Source organism: Falco naumanni, chromosome 1 (assembly GCF_017639655.2).
Source record: "Falco naumanni isolate bFalNau1 chromosome 1, bFalNau1.pat, whole genome shotgun sequence".
Lineage (NCBI taxonomy): Eukaryota > Metazoa > Chordata > Aves > Falconiformes > Falconidae > Falco > Falco naumanni.
Window position 1 is genome coordinate 107,903,584 of NC_054054.1, and position 25,082 is coordinate 107,928,665.

At 44.9% G+C, this 25,082-nt stretch overlaps 1 protein-coding gene across 2 annotated transcripts in view; it reads right to left on the reverse strand.

Moving 5' to 3' along the window:
- SSH2 (slingshot protein phosphatase 2) overlaps positions 1–25,082 on the reverse strand; it is a 111,263-nt gene that overhangs the window by 23,103 nt on the left and 63,078 nt on the right. For both annotated transcript variants that reach the window (XM_040616836.1, XM_040616843.1), the window contains 5 exons: positions 13,233–13,336; positions 8,477–8,541; positions 3,583–3,704; positions 1,063–1,131; positions 215–280 (listed from right to left, as the gene is read on the reverse strand). In XM_040616836.1, the coding sequence (XP_040472770.1) occupies positions 215–280; positions 1,063–1,131; positions 3,583–3,704; positions 8,477–8,541; positions 13,233–13,336 (426 nt within the window). The remainder of the gene's footprint in view (positions 1–214; positions 281–1,062; positions 1,132–3,582; positions 3,705–8,476; positions 8,542–13,232; positions 13,337–25,082) is intronic.

Consider the following 25,082-nt stretch of genomic DNA (forward strand, 5'->3'; position numbering starts at 1 on the left):
AGCAGTATTATAAACTCACTGCTGTACACCAGCACTTGCGTGGTTTTCTTTCTTTGGTATCAAACTTCCTTCCCCATCTCTGAATGAGACTTCTGGCTGCCTGAGTAGGTCTCAAGATACCAGTAACGACAAGCAGCACCTGCTTTTTAAAAGCTCAAGCAGCCAGAACACCTTGGAAAAAGGATGGCTGGTACGGATTATAGTAAGTACTTACCACATTGCCTGTACAGACACTGGCTTGAATATATGAACCCTGTTATCTGTTGATACGCTGAAGCCTCTGGTGAGAAGAAAAAAAGACACAGTAAAAATGTATCCCAAAAGCCACTTTTTAGTTAATAACTGATAGTTTGTAGCACATTAGAACAGCAAAGGACTAGCCCTAAGCACACACTGCCAAGTTCAGCTAGCCAACAGATCAAAATAGCATGCTAAAAGCTCTAAGATAACTTTTTTAAGCAGCTGCTGTTTGGGAACAAAACTAAGACAGTGGGACAGTGCTGGGCTGTGCTGTTTACCTTGGCAACACAAATTCAGTGCCACAGCTGGGAGCAACAGAGTCCCGCTAAAGTGATCCTGGGGCAGCTACCAAGGAAAGAAAAGTCATTCCACGCACTGCACTGGACAGCCTTTGTGACTGGCACAAACAGGAGTCTGCAAGTCAGGTGTCTATTTGGCACAGAAACATCATTCTTATTTTATGTTCTGCCGAATGCTGCCTGCTACAAGCGTGATGGAGGAACACATAATAGGATCCCTTTAAGGAGCTTTCACTACACACCCACTCGCCAGTAAAAGCTCCTTTACTCCAGCTTAAACACACACATAAGCCACTGTCTCTGTGTGTGTTTATGCACAGATAAGTCAATTATTGGTGTTCCCTGCCACAACCACTGTTATTTAGGGTGTTTGAGCCTACTAACCTGATACAGGTCAACAGCAGAAGGTCTGCTGGACCTGTAAGGGCTCTGCAATCATTCGAATCCTTCCCCATACACCGTGCTGTAAGTTCACACACGGAGACCCTCTGCTATTGACCTAGAATATACAAAAGACACTCACCCATCCCCATCCAGGTGGATCAAGGTGTCACTCCACAGCGGCAGCACCAAGCCCATTGTACAAGTGCTACTGTAGTAAGAAAGAGATTGTCAGCCCATCTACTACAGCACCATGGTGTGACTTTAATTTCACAACAATGGTTGCATATTAGAAAAGAGAAAGAAAAATCCCACTGTTGCTTCAGGGACAAACAGTGCCAGTGTTGCTCTACAGGTGTCTGTCAAGGATCGTTAACCAGATACAGGGTACAGCAGTGCTCTTTCAAGCGGGCTTAAGGGGTTAACATATGCCCAGGAGAAGAGCAAACAGGATTCAGAAGCAGCAGGCTTTGTGCGGAAGGTCAAAGGGGGCTCACAGTCTTCAGTCAGCTCAAGGCTTTCTTTACAGATTAGTACCTCTCAGGCTCAAGTGGTTTGGTTCTAGCTCTGATTTTGCAATCCACAGCTTTGTTTTCTTGTTTGTCCCTCAGCCACAGCTGCTGGGAACCGGGATCAGTGTAGTGTAATAGCAGGGTGACTGGCAGCGTGATAGGTTAGCAATCACAGCCTATCACCCGTTGTTGACACTGGCCCCTTCTTTGCCCTCCCACACCTTGAGGATGAGCACAACGGCCAGCCGAGACAAGACATGTCTTGGCAATCCCACTCCTCTCTCAGCTGCTTTGACCTCTTTGCCCTCACAGTCACCTGCTTTCTGTAAGGCTGAGCAAGAAGCCAAGTTAAAAGCAGAAGTCAAGCAATGGAAAAAAAGGCAGGGGTGGGGGAACCCCAACACAACCTGCACCAGGTTGTCAAATAAAAAAGTTGAATCTCATAAAGCTGTAAAATTGGTCCATAATCAAAGCAACATCTTGCAGAAGAACTGCATTCAATTGTCTCCTGCCCTCACGCTTTGCAGGAGCTGCTCTCAAATTTTCACAAGCCGTACCACCTGCAGCAGCCTGTGCGGCTCCTGAGGAGTGGGGGAAAAGGGTGAGACTCCAGGCTTCAGACGGTCAGCAGACACGAAGCCCTGTAAACGCACATGCTTCGGAGTGACTGGTGCCCAGCACAAGGAGACACTGTGGCATGCAGCTATTTCTGTTGACAACATGAGATGAGCTCATGGAAAGATGTGTTTTTAAAAGGCTTCCCAAGGTGCCCAGGGTATTTTTAGTGATACTGTTCAGCAAGCACTTATCAGAGACCATAGCAACAAGTCTACATTGAGTTATAAATACCAAGTGGGGTAGGGGAGGGTATATCAGACTGACCATCCAGAACCTCAGTAACTCTAGCAGAAAGCTAAAACGACCCCGCTATGTTATTAGAGACTGAATACCAGTGAGCTCTCAGTTATCAAAGGTGGCTGTGCTGGGATATCACAGCCAACAGCAAGTTCCAAGCTCACAGCAACCTGTGTAAGGACAAGTTATTCTTACCCTACCACAAGAGCATCTCTGAGCTACAGCTGTGCATACATGCACAGGAAGGGAGCCAGTGGCAGCATCATGCTGGTCCCTCTTTTTAGCAGGCATCACTTGAGCTAAGCATCCAAACCAAGCTGCCTGAAATTAAGCACAGTGACTGTTGTGATCAGCAGGCTGTATGGAAGGCAATTTCTTAGCCAAACAGTTCAAAAGTATTTTCTAGTGACCCTGCCAACTACCTGAAAGTAATTTCTTTCAACTAGGGTCAAAAGCAAGGCTCAGTCCTTGCTGACAACACATACAAAGCTGTGCTAGAAGTAAGCACATGTACAAAACCTTTCAAAATAATTTGATTATCTAGGTGATTCTTTCCCCATATAGGCCAAAGTTTATTTACAACTCTTTTTCTTAGGAGAGTCATGTGCCTACATGCCCTCCCTAAAGCACCCAGTGTCCCCTTCTAGATGTGAAGCTTCTGCCCCTGAAGCTGCTGGGGTGCTGCCTCCTGGCTTACAGTCACTCCAGCAGCCACCGCTGCTTCCCAGCCCCGTTCTGCAACCTTTTGGAGAGGTTAGCAGCAATTTCAATGAACAAAGCAAAAGCACTAAACCCTGATGACACACTGATGCCGGGAGAGAGCACACGTTGTGTTAGATTTGCCATCAGCAACCCCGACATGCCCATCAGGCCCTCTGTGTCATGACCTTGGCAAAGGGCTGCCTGACAGTCACTTTCTTATTAGCTGCTCTCCTGAACCCTGATGTCCAGCTTCTTTAATTGCAGCTTCTTTCTTTGCATGCAAGCTGTCCCTGTGCAGCGCTTGGGGACCTCGCCATTCAGAGACACTTAAAGGCACTTAACATCCTCACACAAGCCTGAGGCTCAGAGGAATGAAGGAAACACTGACCTGCACACCTGCACTGTTGCCTTCCCATGTGCCACCTCCTTTCAAGAAATAAAAGGGGAATTCTGGATCTCAAGGAAGGTGTTAGGCTGGAAAATCTGAAGCAGTCTATCCCCAGAAAGCACGGACACCAGACAGTGATATTTCTACACTTGACTCGATATATGGGTGAACACAAGGACTCCCCCAACCTGGACACTGTGAGTACCTGTCATTGGAAGAGAAATCCATTCCTAGGACAATGCTCTCTTCGGTGTCTTGTCTGCCGTTGGTGGACACTACCACCATGTATCTAGTGCGGTTCTGGTAGGTACTTTCCAGTCTTACAGCCTGAAGAAAGGAATGGGAGAGATCAGCAGCGCAGCCAGCAAAACACACATCGTTACCTTTACAAGCCACTTTTTCATGCTGAGTGACAGGCGCAGAAGCAGTGATGCAGTTTGCACTAGTACGAATGACCCATACTTCTCAGCTGGGTAACCAGCAGAAGAGGGAGAAGCAACTTACTCACATAATGCTTTCCCCAACCGCTAGGATGTTCCTGGTGCCTTCTGCACGCCTTGCTGCAGGCCTGTGCTGTCCCACCAAGGCTGCGTTTAAAGAGCAGCCTATGAGGCTGGCTGCCAAGTCCTCCGACTGGTCCCAGTCTGGACAGCTTCATGGAGCATTATGCATTCAATGAGACAGACGGGTGTTGAATGTACTCTCACTTCTCAGAGGGCTTTGTCTAAAGAGCTAGGGCTCTCCTTTAAACTACGGTGTGCTACAACAGCTCCAATGAGACTCCTTCCACCACCTTCCCAGGCAGCGGGACGGACAACTAAAATCTAATTCATATGTGGTTTCCTGCTGGTCCTTTGAATTCTTCTAGCAACTTCTCCAGTGCAGAAGCAACCTTACTGCCTTACATCTGGCCCCTGTTACTGAGCTGTACCCCCAGCTGGATTCAGACTTCCCAGAAATGGCGAGTGTCATAGTGCCTCACTGCTCCTACCACAACTGCATGTACTCTCGTGCCAAAAGTGAGCTCTGGCAAGACTGGAGGATGCCTAAACTTCATCCCAGGCTCCCCCAAATCAGGTACTACTGACAGCATTCAGAAAGCAGCTGTGCAGCTAAGTTGTGAATGTCAGGCCAACACTAAAGCTCCTGAAAGGCTACAGTGAAACATAATGCTCCTCCAGAAGCCACGAGGAAGTAAGAACTGAAGCAACTCCAGCAAGTCTTCTTACAGCCAGACTGCTGGTTAGCGAGGAGCACAGCGAAGGGAGCCCAGCATTGCAAGTTTTGCCTATGAACATCTGCAGCAGGCAGCCTTTACTTGCAGTGCTTTTTGGACTCTGTTCTAAGCCATGTGCAGTTGTTTTCATCACACGATCCCAACTAGAGAAACTAGGACATCCCTAGAAAGGCAGTGTCTTAATTATGTATACTGAACCTTAACTTTGGACAGCCTAATCCGACCCTGAGACGCTGTCTGGCCTCTGTGTTTACCACAGTTAAACTGCTTCTTGAACTTTGAGCAGGGCCTGCAGAGAGCACACATGGGCGAGGAGGAGCCGCCACAGCCCAGCCTTGCCCGCTGCTGCGGACAGACACCTGCCTGCTGCGACGGGACCTAACTGTAGAATTCCTCGTGACCCAACAGCTGAAGTTCCAAGCAGTGTTTGACATCATTTCCAAACTGAACCTGAATTCCTCAAACACCAGCAGTGCCCCCCCAGCCACTGCTTGCATAGATTTCTTGGTGGCCCACCGGAGTTCACGACAGTTTAAACAGTCATTTTATCCTTACAAAAAAAAAAAAAAGCTCACCAAACACCTGTTGGGTGGGATCTCTCAGGAGTAGGCTGCTTTTCCTAATATGTTCCTTTAGTTCTTTCTAACCTGGTCTTGAGACCAGCACGGCACCTCCTAGCTTAGAGGAAACCCCCTCTCGCACCTCACCTGTCTGCTAGCCAGTAAGTCTCGGCCACAAGACGTGGCAGTCTACACCAAAGGTTAAAACAGCACACGGCAGCTGAAACGGAGCGTGCTATTTCACCGGGGTGCTCTATCGCAGGAGACTATGCTGAGCGCAGCAGGGAAAGCTTCCCAGTGGCGTTGCAGGGAGCAGGAGCTCTAGTGATGGGGCAGAACAGCAAGTGCAGGCAGGAGACTGTTGACTGCGTCTTCTAGATACGTCCAACGGGACCGAAGACTAACAGAAAACTACCCAAATGCTGATGCCAGCAGACAGATGTGCTCCGTACAGCGAAAAACTGTGCCCCACCCCATCTTTTTAGGATAAGTCATGCTAAAACCAGCCTTATTTTCCTTCTTGCTCCTTGAGTCACTGGGATTCCTTTGGGAACATGGAGGATCAAAGTGGTCAGTCCTTCAAGGTGTGAATTCTGCCAAAGGCGGCTGTTTCTACAACTAACACTTGTAGCAAAACAGAAAGGGTGCTCTTCAACCTAGAAGAGCAAGCAGTCACCAAGGTCTTGGTGGTTAAAGTCATTATCTACATCAGAAACAAAACCTCAAACAGAAGCACAGACTTGCCTAAAATGGGGGCAGGCAGACAACAGCTGCCCTGTGTCTGGGGCGTCCGCACACCAGTTCTGTTCCGCTTCTCCTGAGGACAGTCCAGCAGCAAGAGGATTACCATAATCTAACTTACTTTGCTAAACCAATTTGGCTAGCGGTAAGGGGAAGTGTGGTCTTAACGCAAGACCCTTTAGAACATGGCTAGACAAACAGCGACCAAAGGTCACGTAGCTTCAGGTCAGTGGGGTGGGATTTTCAGAGGGCCAATTAAGAGAAACAGGGCATGGCTTACTGTGGCTTTCTAGATTCTACACTTACCACAAAGCAAAGAACCATGACTGGAGCAGATAATGTGTTTCGCAAAATTCACTAGAATAATAAACGAGCAAACTTGACACTGTAAACCAGCCAATCTCAGAAGTTACTATTAGAGCTCCAACATGCCCATCAAATCACAAATTGGTCTCTCACTTTTTCATTAAGCACTAGTTCATACGCTCACCTGACAGCAGGAGGACACCACATAAGTGGTCTGATACCTTTTAAATGAAGGTATTTGAAATCCCAGTCCACCTGGGAGGATGGCCTAGCTTCAGGGACTGTGATGAGATGGAAGGTTCTGCCTCAACTGCTCATCTACACAGACCTAGCTTTCTCCTCAGTGTAGGAAGGTTATTTATAGTCTGTTCATGAGCAAGTCTTTCTCTGTAGTCCTTTCAGGGCCAGCAACATTTTTCTTAGTTTTAGGCTCACCTAAACATAAGCCAACTTTATCTTCTGCTGCATTCTGTTTCACCAGAAGTGTGATGTGGTATCTTGCCAGCCCTTATGAACAGCACATTCCAAGAAGTAAGTTCATAGTGACCTTTCATCTTTTTCTTGCTACATGATAGCAGGTGTTTCATACACACTTCTCATTGGGATATTTGATTTGATGACAAAAAAAAGTGCCCAGCTTCCTGAAGTCTTCTTTTATTACTGAACACGTATAAGTGAACAAGTCCCCACCCTGCTGAGCAACAGGAATAGGTTCAATCAGTTTGTACTCTTCACTCATTTTCCTCCTTCCTACTGATCTTACACTGGTACCATTGCTCTAATCCTGCTCTCATGGAAGGCTAAAAAACTCTGCCAATAGCTCCAACAGCAACAAGAGTTGTTCCAAATGTTAAGTGTAGGTTTATAGAAGATTAGATTCCTCTGCTGCCCTCTGAGCTGTGAAGTATGCCCTCCGAATGACAGCAGCCAACACAAGAAGAGAATGCATTTCTCTCAGTACTGTTTATATTTCAAATCTCGTTTGTATCTATTATTCCATGAGAGTCTATTGCAGCTCTGCACACTCTTCGTTCGTCAAGAATCAATTAAATTCAAGTAGACTATCGAACTTAACCTCATGCAAGATTTCAGCATTCCAAATGTAGCTCCAAACAAAAGGGTTTATGTCTCAGCCCACAAAGTCCTTATTCAGCTGTTAAGGCTAATTTGTCCCAAATCACACAATGTAGCCAGTGATATTGCCGAACAATGACTTGTTCAATAGATTCCAATGTTCTAACCCTGGCTCAGATTCTGAAAAGCACTGAGAACCCCCATTCCCATCACTTTCACTGAAATTTTAGTGACAGCAAGGCGTGCCTGACAAAGTTTAGGAGTAGGTCCTTCAGTTTGCTTACGGCATGTTATTTTCGCTGGTCATTTTTAAAGTTAAAGCATTCCATAGTAATCTTGACTGTTTCCTAGCATTACTCATACCATCAGTCCAGCTCCAGCACAGCTCAGGAGGATTCATCAAACAAGAGGTGCCAGAATAACACCTCTGATGCTGGCAGTCCTACTTTGGGCATACGTTGCTAAGATCCACCAAGACAACACAGGAAAGAAACTTCAGGCTACTAAGTGGTGAGAGGTGCAGATATACTACACTCATGCCTGACCTTGTAGAACACTTCAACATGTCCTAAACAAATTCCTCACTGCTCTTCTTTGGCTTCTAGAGGTCTTTAGGACTGCATATCAATGCTATAAACAGCAATGTCTAATTTTCATCACATCATTATAGGAGGCAACAATCCAGAAAGCAGAAAGAAAAGGTTCAATATAGGTGCATAGGTACACAGGGATCCTACATGCTCCTTCCTGATAAGCCATGGCCTTTTGGGATGCAACAAGTTAGGAGAGTAGTGAGGAACACAACTGATGTGGAAGGGCAGGTGTTCACACTGGTCAGACGTAAGTCACCTACTCTTGATTTAAATAGGACATCAAGCTAATTTACCCAGCTTGTCCGACAATTGTTACAGTACCTTTCCAGAGCGTACGTACTCAGTATTTGGTTCAAATGCACTCTTCCAGCCATACAACTTCTCTCACCGAACAACCAAATAAGCACGCCTTTCATAATTAGCTGCTTTTCCACCTTTGTGGTTGCAAAGAAGACTCCCCAAACCCGCTGATGAAACCACTCAAACACACGTACACCACTGCTTTCATGAGTTATGCAGGTGTATTTGTCAAGTGGAGCTTAACCTTTATATTTGTTAACAGCAGATAAGCAAAACCAGCCAGCTTACCAGTCTGATGTTGTCTTCTGGGCGGAGCAGTATGAACATGGCCTGCAGGTGCTGCTGGAGATCCCCTGCGGGCAAGAGGAAAAGGTGAACACACAAAAATAGTTTTAATCACATGCAAGTTCCTGGCTGTCCAGCCAGAGCAAATGTCCACCAAGAAACCTGACACGTCACCGCAAGTGCTGTCACTTCCACCCACTCAGAGATGACAAAGCTCCATCTCTTTGTCAGCACTGCTCTTTGCTCCATGCGCTCACCTGTTGCCATCTTACCGTGCTCTGTCCTGCCAAATCCTGTTATCTTTTTAGCAGACATAAAAAGAATTTCAGTACTGTGTTCCTTTCCACGGCAAGGCAAACTAGGTAGAAATGGACCCCACCTCATGGTTCAACATCTCATTCTACCACATGCTCCAAATCAGAAATCTGCCATTTCTTTTACACAACTTAAATGCAGAACTACGTGAAAAATCAAACACCTACAATCTTTCCTAGAAAATGCTTGCTACACTTCTACTGGTGAGGCTGAGGAAAACTGAGAGAAAAAAAAAAAAGAAAATAATACCATAGTCTCGTAGTAACTTTGAAGTCTTCTTAAACAGAGCCGAGTGTCCCTGGTTCCTAAAGCACCAACTATTTGAAAGACAAGTGAGATGCCTTTCTGGACTGCTCAGCACTACTCCCCTGGCCCGCAGAGAGCCAAAAGTTTCTCTGCTGAGCAAGCACATCACCTTCTGAGTGTTAGTAAGCAGTAACTCCTCCAGCAATGGGGCTGTTTTTTCAATCGTTACCTGGAAAATTAATCTGCATTCCCAGAAAGGAGATTGCAAGGCTGCCAGGTGGGTGGCACAGGCTGGCAAGCAGAGGAACCTTTCCTCTCCCACCCTCTCCCGCTCCCCCACAGACAGGAAGCTGAGTTTTGGCAACACTGCAGGGAGGAGGGTGAATGCTGAAGCAAGTATTCGGCACAAGTGGCTACGAGACCACCTTCTAGGAGGGCTGACTAACCTTCCTGACCTCCCTTTCCAATCCATCAGTGGTGCTAGAATCCATGGTATTTCATGGACTCTCAGAAATAAGGAAACCTTGGACACAGAACAGCATCCAGAAGTGCCACAAAAGGGAAGGGGAAGAAAGGAAATGCTGCCCAGCAAGAGCATGGTACCTAGCTGCTGTATGATTTTTACAGCTGGTGGAACAGCAGGGCTGAAGGGCTGTGGCAGCCCCTCTCCCGATGGGATGGAGGCAAGCTGGTGGGGAGTGGGCTACGCAGGACACGCCATTCCCTGCTCTCCTCTTCCTTCCCCCTTGAAACACATTTCAGCATATGGCAAAGGAGTTAATGCCTTGGGGTTGAATTTTGAACTGGGGGTGGGAAAAACTGAAGCACTCTGGGGTGCTAAGGAAGTCACATACAAAGTACCAGCAGCGAAGAGCACCTGAAGCTGCTTCCTGCCCCGGCACATTGTTCCCAGTGCTGAAGCGGCTGGCATGTGCCTCCCCGAACAGCAGTTATGTAGGGAGATAGGTAACACAGGAAAGGCCTGGCCAGCTCATCCATCGGATGCCTGTCCTCCCAGGGATGCGGTGGGAGACAGGATTTCCCCATGTCGACAGCAGTGCAAAATCCTGGCAGTGCTGCTCACTTCCAGCCAGTTTCAGCTGCTAGCACGGTGGGAAGTGCTGAGAACTGTCGACTCAACAGACAAAGGTGCCTCTGCTTCAGCTGGCACCTCCTGCCTGCAGCCTGGAAGAGTCCAGCAAGTATTTGACTGAGGAGGCGTTCACATGCCTGAAGCAGCCTGAAACAAAAGGTGCTTCACCTCAGTTTTTCCCTCCCCAACAGGTAACAGTTCCCACCTACTGCTGCCAGTAATTCAGCATCAGGAACCAGTTTAAGAGCTGAAATTTCCAGAATTTAAAAAACACCACCAGGACTACTGAATTATGTCAATCTTTTAAAAAGAGAGGAAGTTTCTAAGACAACCCTTTCTGCAAGGCTTGGTCAAGGAGCTCCACTATCCCTCATCCTCAGGAAGCTCACTGCACCCCTCTCTCTGATCCCCAGCCTGCCCTGCCAGCCTTGGGAGCTCCAGAGCTGCAAAGTGAAGTATCGCTTCCTTGGCCAGCTTTAATCAACTGCAGCATTTTCAGCCCCAAACACACAAGGCATTTTGTAAGCTTCCTGGATTAAGGAAAAGCAAAGGAAAGGTTTTAACATGCCAGAATCAGCACAAAGATACCACATCCTGTCCTATGAAGAGCCGTCGGCTTTGCTGGCATTCATGGCATGACTGCAGCTTCCTATCACATTGTCCAGCAATGCTTTTGTTTCCTTGAGCTGGCAGGCTAGGTGCAAAGCATCAGCTAGGGTGGGAGTTAAGAGTGATTTACAGTATCCCAGCGATGGCAACAGCCCCGGGGAAGTTACATCCTCTTCTGGCCACCTCCAGCGTTGCTGGAGTGCAAAAGCAAGCCCACCATCCTAGGGCACACAGCCCGCTTGCCAGGTGGCACAGGACCGCCCAGCAAGAGGACTGTGGACAGCTGGTACCATATCTAGTCAATCTGCCAACTTGTGATTTTCATTGCTGAAGATGATACAATTAAAGAAATGGGAATGGGTGCAAGCATTAATTATTGCCTGTCACGCATTTACTCTTTACGCAGGATTCTAGCACCACCAGCGAATTGGAAAGGCAGGTCAGGAAGGTTAGCCAGCCTTCCTAGAAAATGCTCGTGTAGCCACTTGAAACACTATTGCATCCATAGGCAGCAATCTCATACTGGAAAGTTATGTCCGCTCTCTAACCCCATTCTAATTTTGTGTGCCAGAGATAAGTCACAACACACACATGGGAATGAAAGTTGAGCAGGGATTATCAGAGTCCAAGAAAGGAGACAGTTGCCACACACTCTGTGAGCTCACTGCCAAAGGCTGGTTCACCTCTCAGAGCCACTCTACATCACTGTTTTAATTTTGGTGGCACAGATGTTTTGCTCAGGAAGGTGACACACTGATCCCTTGGTGGCTTGGTCTGCTGGCGTATACTGTACGTTAGAAAAGTTCACAATAAAAATAAGATGGTGCACAATCTCATACAAAGGACCCTCTCTTCAGTGAGATCTCCAAGCACCATAAAAAACATACTACACCATTCACACCACTTGACAAGCAGGGAAACTGAGGAAAGAACAAGTACTGATGCTTCATTAAACCTCACCCCATAAGCCGAAGAGACAGGAATTAAAAAAGTCTTCCAAGAACAGAAAAATCCCATCCCTTAGGCAAACCAGCCTCTTCAGAACAAAACGTCTTGCTGGAAGCAATTACAACACACCGGATTTGCTTTCTTGGCAACCTGGCTTCTAAAAACTCTGGGATGATTAGAGGAGTGACTATTTTCCACCAAGGTCTCCAGATCTCAAGCAAGGCAACCACAGCAAGTAGATGAAGCAACAAGAGAGACTCAAAAGTTGTTTGCGCTGCATTGCGCAGGCTCACAAAAGCCATCCAGCAGGTCTCTGCAAGGTAAAGCCAAGACAGCAACTGCCAGGTGGAGACTGGGCTTCAGTAACGCACAGGACTTTCGAGAGATCTAAAACCAAGACAGGTCAAGATACATAAACTTCTCAAAGACTGCCGACTCTACTTTCACACTAAAGACAATTTCCCTTCAGTCTCATCGAGAAAGGCCAGCTTTAAATTAAGTTTCAGAAGAATTTATTTTGACAACTGGTAATTAATGTATCTCACTCAAAGCAATTTGGGTAGCGCTTGTGCTATGTCTGAGTGGAAGTATGTAATTAACTGCTTTCAGACTTCAACTCTTTCTATAAAGATGTTTGTAAACAGATTTTGAGGTGGCCCAGTCATCAGGTTGGTAACTCTGCTGGATGGATTGCTGAATGACAGCCTGATGTTATCAAAGTACAAAGAAATCACCAAACCAAATCACCTTTTCATGGTCTCTTTTTTGGCCAGCCTCTATGTATCTGTCTCTGTCCCATACACAAAAGTCTGAAGGTCCCAATGTTTGTTTTTTTCCTGTTGATTGTTTAATGGAAGGGAAAACCCCCCACACTATCTGATCCCCGTAAAACACCATCAGTGAATAAGCACCATATGAAAAACAACCTACCCTGAAATGTTTGAGTTTCATTATTCAGGCTGACTTTTCAAACAAAGGCTCTAAGCAAAACCACAAATCAAACTTTCAGCAAATAAAGGGGGTGGAATTATGACTGGCTCTGTATTACTCACTCTGCTCATGCGTCTGAAACGTCACACTGACTCTGCTCAGATGTTTCTCCTCCACCACGTAGAGGTAAGTCTCCTCCCTTTCTTCCACCATAACTGGTTACTTTCAGATCAGGAAGAACAATTACTCATCCCTTATCATAACCTCAAGTTTCCCAGTGCAATGCATGAAGGTTTTGATGGCAATCCTCCAGCCCTTCTCTCAACAAAGATTGTAGGAGGATATTTGGAGGCAGTTGTTCTCAATTCTCTGTTATGTCATGATTACTGCCCTGATGTCACTCGCTTGTTTGATTGCGCAGGATAATCAAGAGAGTATTGAAACCCTTTTTTTCTATCAGCATTAAATATTGCAGTCTTGAGCCTGGCAGGTCTAGCTTTAATGCACACCTGGTGCAAACAGAAATGTGTGTCATCTGGTGAGAATGAACTCAAGAAAGCTGCGCTTGGAAACAAAGAATGAGCAGACAAGCCTCAGCCGTTGGATGCAACACATTACCTGCATGCTTGTTGCGCCTGTGACTGATCCTGGGAGTAGATGACCCATTCCCTCGTGGCAGGAAGAGCGCTGCACCTTTCACAGTGAGGAAGCTTTCGCTGATGCTGTAAGGAGAGAGACAAACTGTAAGGAAAACTCCGTACTGTCTTTACAAGGAGAAAAGCAATGGAACAAGAGGGGTTCAAGGCACTGAATGCATGTTCTGTTCTTTTGCAAGGAAGCCATTTAGACTGGATTATTTTGTTGGTAAAGAAATCCACCCCCCATCTAAGTACTGCAAACATTCAGAGCATAACTGGGAACAACATGGAGAAAGAAACATTGAAAAGCAGAACACATGCCTGGTGCCACTCTGCCTGCAGAGGTGGAACCTGAGCAGGCAGAGGGGATTAACCTATGGCTGTATTTTCAGTTTGAAAGTCAAGATGAGAGATCCACATTTCTAAATAGCGATTGATACAGCAAGCCCACACATCTCTATAATTACGGACTCCTGTTAACCCTGTGCTTTGTGGTTCAGACACAGCTGATGCCCTGCAGAAACAAATGTCTCCCTTCAGCAGTCAGACAAAAGAAAATTAGTGTATGTAACAGATTAAGAAATCATGAAACTACTGTCTATGAATTGTATGATAATTAACTCTCAAAGACTTATGCATTAAAAGCAAAACTGTAATGCTTTTAAATTCAGACATCACTTACTGTCTTGATTTTGCCCTTTCTGAAGTCACATGAGGAGAGAGGTTTGTGCCAAGGGGGAATAAAGAGTTCAAGTTCTGCAGAACAGCTGATATTTTAAGCACATCTTCCAGTAGTTTTCTTAAGAGATGCTGTGGCTCATGGAAAAAGCAAGACACACTACAGATTTTGCAATTAAGCCATCCTGTTGCATAGTTAAGGGTTCCTGCTTTTCTCAGAATTGATAAGATGGTCATACAGGCTTTGAAGAAAGCCCAAAACAATTCTACAGTCAACAGGATGGTTGATGAATATGATAAGACAGGATGGGAGAGTCCCTGGCATCATGCACCCCAGCAGCTCTGTGCCTTGAAAAAGATGTTGGCTTGTCCTCCTCAACTGAACAAGAGACTAGGAACTTCTTAGTTCCTTTCTCAGCTTAAACAAATACTAAACTTAATTATTTATTCCCTTCCTTTAAGAGGCAAGGACTGGGAAATAATAATAGAGTAAAAAACCCCGCCGTACATTTGAAGAAATTCCATGTTACAAAATGCAGGTGAACAGTAGAACATGCCAAGTCACCACGCTTTGCAGCTACTTTGGCTCTGCAGAATAAGCAAAGGCTAACTGCTGCCTGCCCCCCTACTCCAGGGACACGTTTCAGTAGCTACTCAAAGGCAGGCATACACCTAAGCACAACTGAAGACAACAGCATCACAGAGAAATCAAATGTGACCGAGAACCAGGACACAGCATGGCAGGAGCCTGCGATCTGCTAGTTTCATGATTTGAGGTTGACTGCTTTAGCAATAGGCTTTGCCAACTACATTTTTATAGGTACAAGAATTATAAAAGCTTATGTTAAAGTTGGATCTCCCCCTAACCTCAAGCACACTTCTGGGCACCTCTCCATTTTCTTGGTGGGGATATAAACAAAAAATAAATCATATTTTCTGAGCTCCAGCAAAGCAGATGCACACACTCAGAAAGACCTTGATATGGAGAAACAGTGTGAAATGGGGACGCTTAACACCGACTGTGATTGTATATGTCTGCTCAAGGAATGTGGGTATGGTGACTAGTCATGGGTGCGGTGTCTGGTCACACAGGCACACAGCTCTGAGGAGACAACTACAGTTTTTGAGGAGACGCCTGCCCCTCTTCCTCTAACAAAGGGGCTATTTAAAAGAGAATGAGAGAAGATGAGAGACATTCAAATGCTATCTAGAGGGAGGGAGTGCTAAGTCTCCTTGCTGGAGAAGATGGGATGGTCACAAGAACATGAATCACCTACAAACCTGCAAGACCACCACATTCCAGGAAATGGACTGATAAGCTAATTAACATACGAAGCGGGGTTTAGGTAACAAATATGTATAGGCGCTAATTGAATATTCATTTGTTTCATTGTATAAATGTGGGATGGTTCGTCACTTCGGGTATGCACGCTTGTGGAGGAGCGATCCCCCGTGCATCTGCGCGCAATAAACATACCTACTTTATAACTTTCGAGTTATAGAGTCTAATTCCGCACGTCAGTTTGGCGAGCCAGCCAGGAGGATTTCTGCTCGGCTGAGGGACCAGCTGCGGAGCGGACGCTCCTAGGCGCGCCCCGGGAGGTTTCCTCGGAGGAGCCTCCTCTTCTCAGCTGTTCACCCGGGAGCAGAAAAGAACCCCTGGATCCACGGATAAAACGGTATGTTTAGTAACGGGGCGGCTGGTGAGACGCACGGAGACGTCCGGCGCGCAGCGTAGTCCCCAGGAGGAAAGGTACCTTGGGAGGGGGTTTGCTGACCAAGGGGTGGCCGCTAGCGATCTTGAGGGCAGATCGAGCAAACCCGAGGTTACTGCCATTCCTAAAAGCCCGGAGGCCTCGTGACGGAAAGCGGGGGGCGGGACGGAATAAGGCGGAATCTCACAGGAACAAGAGGGACCTCTTAGCAAAAGTAAAAGGGAAACTTTTGCGTAGGAAAAAAAGGGGAAGCTAAAAACTTCCATTGGGTTGTCTTAAGGATTGGGGAATTCCTAGAATATAACAACTGAAATAGCGCTCTGTGTCTTGTTTGTTCTATGTGTTGTCTTGTTACATGTTCAAAACTTGGAGTTATGAAATGTATGTTGAAAAATAATAATATTCTGGTAATTCGTGGCAAATAGCGGAAAACTTAACACTCTGCTTAAGACCAGGAAAAATTGGGTTTTGTTTGTTGTTTGTTTTTTGGCAATTGTTCATTGAAATGCATATTTTGTGAACTGTCAGTGTTCCTAAAAGTTGTACATAAGTGCATGGTACCGTATAACATACTGCTTGTGTGACTGCGGGCTGCCCGGAGAGTGTGAATGGTGTGATTGAGATGCGCATTTTGATTTTCCGTGTATAGCTTAATTATTTTGACTGAGTGTGAGTGCAAGAGTGCTTGAGACGCGCGTTTGAGTGCAAAACAAGTAAGGAGCTCTATCTGTGTTTCCGACCTTGGGTGGCTAAGGCGGCCGGAGAAAAAGTGATTAAAATTGCAAAATGGGAAATGGAAGGAGTAAGCCCTGTGAAAAATCGCCTTTGGGTTGTATATTAAAACATTGGAGTGATATCGTAGGACATGGTGGTACCGAAAATAGAAGAAAATTGATTAATTATTGTAATCAGTGGTGGCTTTTGTATAAATTGGAGTGATGCGAAATGGCCTCAGGAAGGAGGAACGTTAGATTATAACACTCTCCTGCGATTAATGTTTCTGAGGAGAGAGGGAAAATGGGACAAAGTATCATATGCAGACATGTTCTTTGTCCTCCAGGACAAACCCGAGTGGCAAAAGGACTGTGGATTAGTACCCCCTCGGGATCCTATGGTACTAGCACTAGAAAGAGTGCGGGATTAACATCACCTGATCTTTGATTATGGCTCTAGAAAAGGATGGGAAAAAAAAACTGAGACCTAAACTAGGAAGATGTTCTTGTTGAAATTTTTGTGTTAAAAAGCTCAGGTTGCGGTTCCTTCTGTGGAGCAACCAGAATGAAACACGTTGTAAGATAAAAACTTGTACTAATGTATGTAAAACCTGAGGCGGGGGTGGGTGGAGAATCAAAGACCTTGTGAAAGTGTTAAAGTATTGGGGTGAGTTTGTACAAACCCCCGTACGCCCTCGAAGGTGCGGCTGAGTCATGCTGGATGCACGGCAGGGTGTTTGCTATTTGCCTGCGAAGGCTGATATGTAATAACACAGACTTAAAGCAACAAGTAGCAGATTTGCATTCAGGGTAAGAAAGAGTTAAAACAGAAATGCTGCTGCAGAGGCAGGCCTGTGTAACCTGCAGAGCAGGAACAGCATCTCCTGCCCCGAATCCTCCTGATGGTGGGGAGGAGGGGATTGCTGTTGCTGACAATTGAGCAGAAGGACCTGACAATGTCACCCCAATTGCTGCAGCATTTGCAGTACAACAGGACCCATAACTGCCCTTTAGGGCAGGGAATGGGTATGAGGTGGAATTTTAGTGAATACGAAACCAACTTATTTGTTGAACTTCAGTAAAAAATATTTGTTACAGTTGTGGGAGCTGCTGGCCACCAGGAAAACATCCTGAAACCTTTAAAGTACAAACTAAGAAAACAAACAAGAATGCCAAATTCTCCAAAGGCCCTTCTTGGTAGGGACTTATTAGAACAATTGGAGGCAACAATCAAATTTAAAAAAGGGGAAGTTACTCTGGAGGTAAATGATCATCAATACATACAGGTTATGAGCCTATCTTTGGCCAGTACTCCTATAAAAAGGGAAATTAATACCAGAATTATTGATCAGGTATATCCCGGAGTATGGGCAATTGACATACCGGGACGTGCCAAGAATGCATCACCTGTTATAGTAAAATTAAAGGAAGGACAGGGTGCGATAAGAATTAAACAATACCCACTAAAAAGGGAAGATAGGGAAGGAATTCGTCCAAATATAGAGCGATTCATAGAATTAAAACTACTTAAAGAATGTGAGTCAGAATTTAACACATCTATCCTCCCAGTTAAAAAACCTGATGGGTCTTATAGGATAGTTCAAGATTTAAGGGCCATTAACAAAATAACAGAGGATCTGTATCCTGTAGTAGCTAACCCCTATACCTTACTAACCACCCTGACACCTGACCTAGCTTGGTTCACAGTTTTAGACTTAAAAGATGCCTTCTTTTGCCTCCCTCTCCATGAAGCCAGCCAAAGAATTTTTGCTTTTGAATGGGAAAATCCCAGAAGCGGTCGAAAGACCCAGCTCACATGGACGGTGTTGCCACAGGGGTTTAAAAATAGCCCCACAATTTTTGGAAACCAATTAGCAAAGGATTTGGAGTTATGGGAACCACCACCAGGAGAAGGGAAAGTGTTACAATATGTAGACGATCTTCTTATTGCAACCAGAACTGAAGAATCTTGTATTATTTGGACTGTGAGCCTGCTGAACTTTCTGGGACTACAAGGATATCGGGTTTCTAAGAAGGCACAGGTGGTGTTACAAGTCACATACCTAGGGTACGAGATCAGTGCCGGACAACGGGTCCTAGGGAAGGCCCGAAAAGAAGCCATATGCCAAGCCCCCCGACCACGAACTGTAAAGGAACTGCAGACATTTCTGGGAATGACAGGATGGTGCAGGCTTTGGATATGTAATTATGGCTTGCTTGTTAAACCATTATATTCCCTGATAGCAGCTAATCAGAAGGATCTTCAGTGGGATGCTGAATCAGACAGAGCTTTCCATGAACTGAAGAAAGCCTTAATGTCGGCACCAGCACTAGGACTTCCTGATGTGAGTAAGCCATTTTTCCTATTTTCCCATGAGAAACAGGGAATGGCATTAGGAATACTGGCACAAGATTTGGGACCATACAGACGGGCAGTGGCGTACTTCTCTAAAGAGCTGGATGCCACTGCAAAAGGGTGGCCTGGTTGCCTGAGAGCAGTAGCAGCTGTCATCCTAAACATCCAGGAGGCCCGGAAGTTTACCTTGGGCCAGAAAATGACTGTCTTAGTATCCCACACAGTGTCTGCAGTCCTTGAAACAAAAGGGGGGCATTGGCTCTCCCCACAGAGATTCCTAAAATACCAGGCCATAATGGTGGAACAAGATGATGTTGAGATCGTGACTACAAACATCGTCAATCCGGCCTCATTTCTTAATGGGAATGTTGGCGAATCAGTCGATCATGACTGTCTAGAAACAATCGAAGCCACTTATTCTAGTAGGACAGATCTCAAGGATGTTCCTATTAATGGAGCTGAACATTGGTTCACGGATGTGAGCAGCTATATGCTGAACGGAAAACGACATTCCGGATATGCTGTTACAACCTCTGAAGAAGTGATAGAATCGGGACCGCTACCAGCTGACACTTCGGCACAGAAGGCTGAAATCATAACCCTTACTCGAGCTCTGGAGAGAGCTCAGGGAAAACCTATAAATATTTGGACTGATTCTAAATATGCCTTTGGAGTGGTACATGCTCATGGAGCAATATGGAAAGAAAGGGGACTGTTAAACTCCCAAGGAAAAATCATCAAACATGCGGAAGAAATTTTGAAACTCCTAAATGCGGTCCAGCTTCCTGAAAGGGTGGCAATTATGCACATCAAGGCACACCAGAAAGTGAGCACAGAATTAGAAAGAGGAAATGAACTGGCGGACAGGGAAGCAAAACAGGCAGCCAGAAAAGCAATCAAGGTAGAGGGTGCGCTAATACCCGATGGACAAATATCTCTAGAAGGTAAACCAGACTATACTAAAGAAGATCGCAAACTGATTTCTGACCTAAAGGATCATATAAAGAGGAAGGGTGGGCTGTAATCTCACATGGGAGAATAGTGATTCCTTCCTACATGGTATGGTCAGTAGTTCGGGAAGAACATAGAAAAAGGCACTGGGGGGGCAGAAGCTCTATATAAGGATCTCACTAAAAATATAATAGCACGAAATTTGTATACTACTATTAGACAAGTAACCCAACAATGTGATCTTTGTCTCCAGACTAATCCTAAGATTACTAAGGGGCCAAAGTTGGGAAAAATTGGGAAAGGAAATGTTCCAGGGCAACATTGGCAGATTGATTTCTCGGAACTTCCTAAAAAAGGGGGGTATTGATATTTATTTGTGCTAACAGATACCTTTTCAGGTTGGCCAGAAGCCTTCCCGTGCAGAACTGCTAAAGCCCGGGAAGTGACCAAAATACTGCTCCAAGAGATAATACCTAGGTTTGGAGTCCCAGCGGTAATGTCCTCGAATAGAGGACCACATTTTGTGTCCAGAATAGTGCAACAGATCAGCCACCATCTAGGAATAGATTGGCAATTACATACCCCATACTGACCACAATCAAGTGGCCAGGTGGAAAAGATGAATCATCTAATCAAACAACAGATTGTCAAGTTAGGTCAAGAAACAAATCTAACTTGGCCCCAGTCTTTGCCATTAGCTCTTACACGAATTCGAACTAGACCAAGAGCAAAAGAGGGGCTTAGCCCATTTGAAATTTTATATGGACGACCCTATGGGGTACAAAAGGGGATGTCTTCACAGACTGGTGAAGAAACAATGACTTCCTATATGGTGGCACTAAACAAACAATTAATAAGAATTGAGAAGCATGTGATGGAACACGCAGTAGGGGTCTGGATGGACCTGTTCACGATATACGACCAGGGGACTATGTATACGTTAAGTCTTTTGCAGATAAAACCCTGGAACCACAGTGGACCGGACCTTTTCAAGTCCTACTCACCACCTACACCGCAATCAAGGTTGAGGGACAGAATTCTTGGATTCACCATACCCGGATCAAGAAAGCCCCTGCAACTTCGTGGAGAGTAACCCCAGATAAAAAAGAACTGAAACTCAAATTTACTCGGACAAATGGGAACAATGTGGGTGGCAAGTAAGTGAACCTGGGCGGTTGTGGATCCACTATATGGGAAGAGCACCACAACAAACAACATAGAACAAAAGAGTCTGGGACTGAGCCAGTGGCCAGTCTTGCCCAACTTGTTATCAGTAAGCCCCAACTCAAACAAAGATATTTTTGATCAAAACAGATTTTATATGTATATATGAGGGACGTTTAGATTCTTAAAATGATCAGTAGTGGGTTTAAACCATTTGTGGTTTTTTGTACCCTCTCTCTTGCCTACAACCAAGAGCCTGATAACTGGCCTTGGAATCATGCCCAGAAAAAACACACTGGAATAATGGGAAAGGTGGACTCAAAGACGAAACTAGCTATGGTGTTTTTTTCTGAAAATGAGGTGTACCAAAAGAATCAATGGGATCGGGAGGATGTACACAAAGTCGACCGATTATGGGGAAAATTAGGAGATAGGATAAAAGTAGGGTGTCAAACATACAATGAAAAGATAACACCAAGATTTCAGGAGACACCCTGATTAATGTCAGAAAGGTAAATAAGGAATTTACCCTTCTAAATACAGCCATGTGCTTTAATTCACGGGAATGTTGGCACAATTTTACCTTAACTGAGCCCATCTTTATAATATGCCTAGGAAAATATACTTTTGAACATAGAACATGGGCCAGAAAGATAGGAGACAAGTGGCAAACACTAGATTTAGAATCTTGTATTATGCGAGAACAGCAGGGCTTCCTCTGTGAAAGCAATACTATAATGGCTCAGGATACTTGTTTAGATACAGATCAAAAATATGTCATTTTGAGGCCCAACCAAATGCAAACTTGAAAACAGTAATTATATATGCAGGGAAGGAATGTGCGTGTTTGAGAACTAAGTGTAACACAATAACTGTAGATGGGGAGGTAAAGGAGACTGCACAATATTCAAATTACTGTATCTGTAATTTTACATCTAACTTTACCCTATCACAGATGATAATTCCTACCCCCATAGGACTAAATATAAGCAGAATAAAAGAACTATTAAAACATGCAGATTTTACAACGTATACTGAAAGAAACCAAAGAAAAGGGACATGAAACTCTTCTTATGATCCATCATGATGTAGAGGGGATCAAGAAAGTTTTAAAAAAGGTAGAACAGGATGGAAACCATAATTGGTGGGATACTCTCTTTGGCTGGTCACCTTCTGCAACAGGAATTCTTAACACTATGGTACACCCCATTGTGATCTTATTGATCAGTTTAGGAATTTCCTTAATACTAACCATTATGTTATATTTGTGGGTTTGGAGAATGTTTAAAAGGGTAACACTTATGTATGATGCTTTATATCATTCGGGAAGACTGCTTAAGTAAAAGAATTTACTTAATTTAATAAAAAAGGGGGGATTGATATGGAGAAACAGTGTGAAATGGGGACGCTTAACACCGACTGTGATTGTATATGTCTGCTCAAGGAATGTGGGTATGGTGACTAGTCATGGGTGCGGTGTCTGGTCACACAGGCACACAGCTCTGAGGAGACAACTACAGTTTTTGAGGAGACGCCTGCCCCTCTTCCTCTAACAAAGGGGCTATTTAAAAGAGAATGAGAGAAGATGAGAGACATTCAAATGCTATCTAGAGGGAGGGAGTGCTAAGTCTCCTTGCTGGAGAAGATGGGATGGTCACAAGAACATGAATCACCTACAAACCTGCAAGACCACCACATTCCAGGAAATGGACTGATAAGCTAATTAACATACGAAGCGGGGTTTAGGTAACAAATATGTATAGGCGCTAATTGAATATTCATTTGTTTCATTGTATAAATGTGGGATGGTTCGTCACTTCGGGTATGCACGCTTGTGGAGGAGCGATCCCCCGTGCATCTGCGCGCAATAAACATACCTACTTTATAACTTTCGAGTTATAGAGTCTAATTCCGCACGTCAACCTTCTCTTTCAAGCCTGTAGCACACCCCAATGTTTAGGCTGCACTGTCTTTTGTAAGCTCAGCACTCCACCTTACTGACAAAAGTTTATCCCAGGACTGTTTTCTAAAATTAAACCAGATGCACTGGATGTTTCAACAAAACCAGAGTTTTGAAAAGGAAGAAAATCACTCATCCCAAATTAAAATGAATCAGAGATGTTCACCTATGCTAAAGTTAAAAACAAAACAAAAATAGTAGTATTAAATTCATCAGGCACACTGAGCACAGATGTTTCCTCAGATCCTTCTCATAAAAAATTCTGATTGAGCCTTTCTAGTTTTTGGTGACAAGTAGATGCTCTGAAAGCCCTCAAGCTACACAGTTTAAGTCTTAAAGCTTGAATTAGAGAAACACCAAGCTATCCTGAAGCCATAAACGTTAACAAGTAAGTAAATAAAGAATAATAATTAAAGGGGGAAAAATATATTTCCCCCTCACTCAGCTTGAACATGTTTTGATTCAGCAGTGCCCTGATGTCCTGAAGAAGTACACTTCTGCTTTCAGACTAGCACCCACAAGGGCAGTGGGGCAAGACAGCATGCTGCGCTTTGTTGAGCCTCTTCAGAGGCCAAGACAATGATACAGAAAGCCTGAGAAGACATTCTCTCCTTCTCCTCTTTACAGTCTCATCACAGAGGCAAACAGTTGAGCTGCACAGGAGGAGAAAGAATTCAGCAGTCACAGACAATTTTCACATAGTTAATTTTATCAGCAAAGCCAACAACTAATATTAGCAATCCTTTAACCTGTGCCTGAGGTTCCCCCACAAGGTTGAATTACCAACTATTTTTAGTGGATAAAGTAGCATGTAGCTAGAGGGCTGGGAAGTTAAAAATCTTCTCACTTCCATCACTTTCCCTTATCTCTCTGCTCTCAGCCCCCCACCTGGAAAGGAAACATGAGCACAACTAGAGATTCCCATTAGGTGCATCCTTCCAGGAGGCCACCTCTCCTAAGGCCCGGGAGTGCCTTGCTTTGGTCTGTTAACAACAAACTGTAAATTTGACTTGGTAAGACTAGGGAAGGAGAATGTAATTTCCCATCCAAAGGGTTGGAACAGCTGATCGTTCCTGTAGAGCAGGGAGCCAAGCAGGCAGGGCAGTGTTAAGTGCAGATAACACACACATAACACACACCACCAAGCCCTGGCCCTGAGATTGAAGTAATGAAGAAAATCTTGAGAGGAAAGGCAAGAAGTTTGTAGGAAAATCCAAACAGCTGTAAAAACAACCACCAGCAAAGCTTAACACCATTCTTTTGGGAGATGCTGATTTTGGTGCCTGTGATGCACTATAGGGACACCTAAAAAAAGCCATTGCTGGCCTGACATCCCCTGTACAACCCATGGCTGGCTGCTCCATTTGGGTCCATCCTGCCTGGATAGTCTCTACCATGATTTTTCCCAAAAGCATCATGTTTGAGGGCAAGATCTCCTTTGGATACCGCCTCCGATATATAAGGAGAGAAGATCCCTCCTGTGGGATGCTAGCAACAGGCCCCACTCTGAGATGCTTCAGAAACATAAAAGGCAGAAAAAGTTGTGCATGAAAAGGGCAATTAAGAGGCTCAAAACAACATCATAATGTGGGACTACGCTCACTGCATCAGCAGAGCTGTGCTACCCACCACTACCGATTTCGCTCTGCTGACAGCTCGATGGCTCCCAAGTACAACCTGGGCTTTGAAATACTTCATAAAATCTGGTTTGTCAGAGCCTACTGCAGCGTCAATGCTCTCTGAAACCATCTCCTAGAAACAGACCGGGTATTAAAAGACACTAAATGCGGTTAGGGGAGAAGTTGAGTCCAGGAGAGCAGAAGACAGGGAGCCAACTTGGCAGAGGTAACAGAGCCGAGTTGTATTTTATCAGCACACCAGGCTCGTCAGCAGCCCTCTGTACTACAACAGTGCCTTTCTTCTTGAGAAGATATACCTATGAGTTATTAAATCTACACATTCCTCAGCACTACAGCTGTGGAAAAAAACCACTTCTCTCTCATGTTTGGCCTGTTCACCTCTGAAGTGCAGTAGCAACCTTAAGGCCACCAGTGATGTGCTATTTGTAATTCATTGCTCACTGGGAAGAGACCCAACATAAGCGGAAGGCTTAAACAACTCCTACAGAAATTACTATTGTACTGATTTTTCTCCCAGGCAGGAAATATTTTACAGAACTTGTACAAGGCACATCATCAAAACTACGTAAAGGCTTTTGCACAAGCAGCACAGACCATTCTTCCCCTCAGAAGACTCAGTTTCTACACAGCAGTAACAGCACAAACCAGAAGTG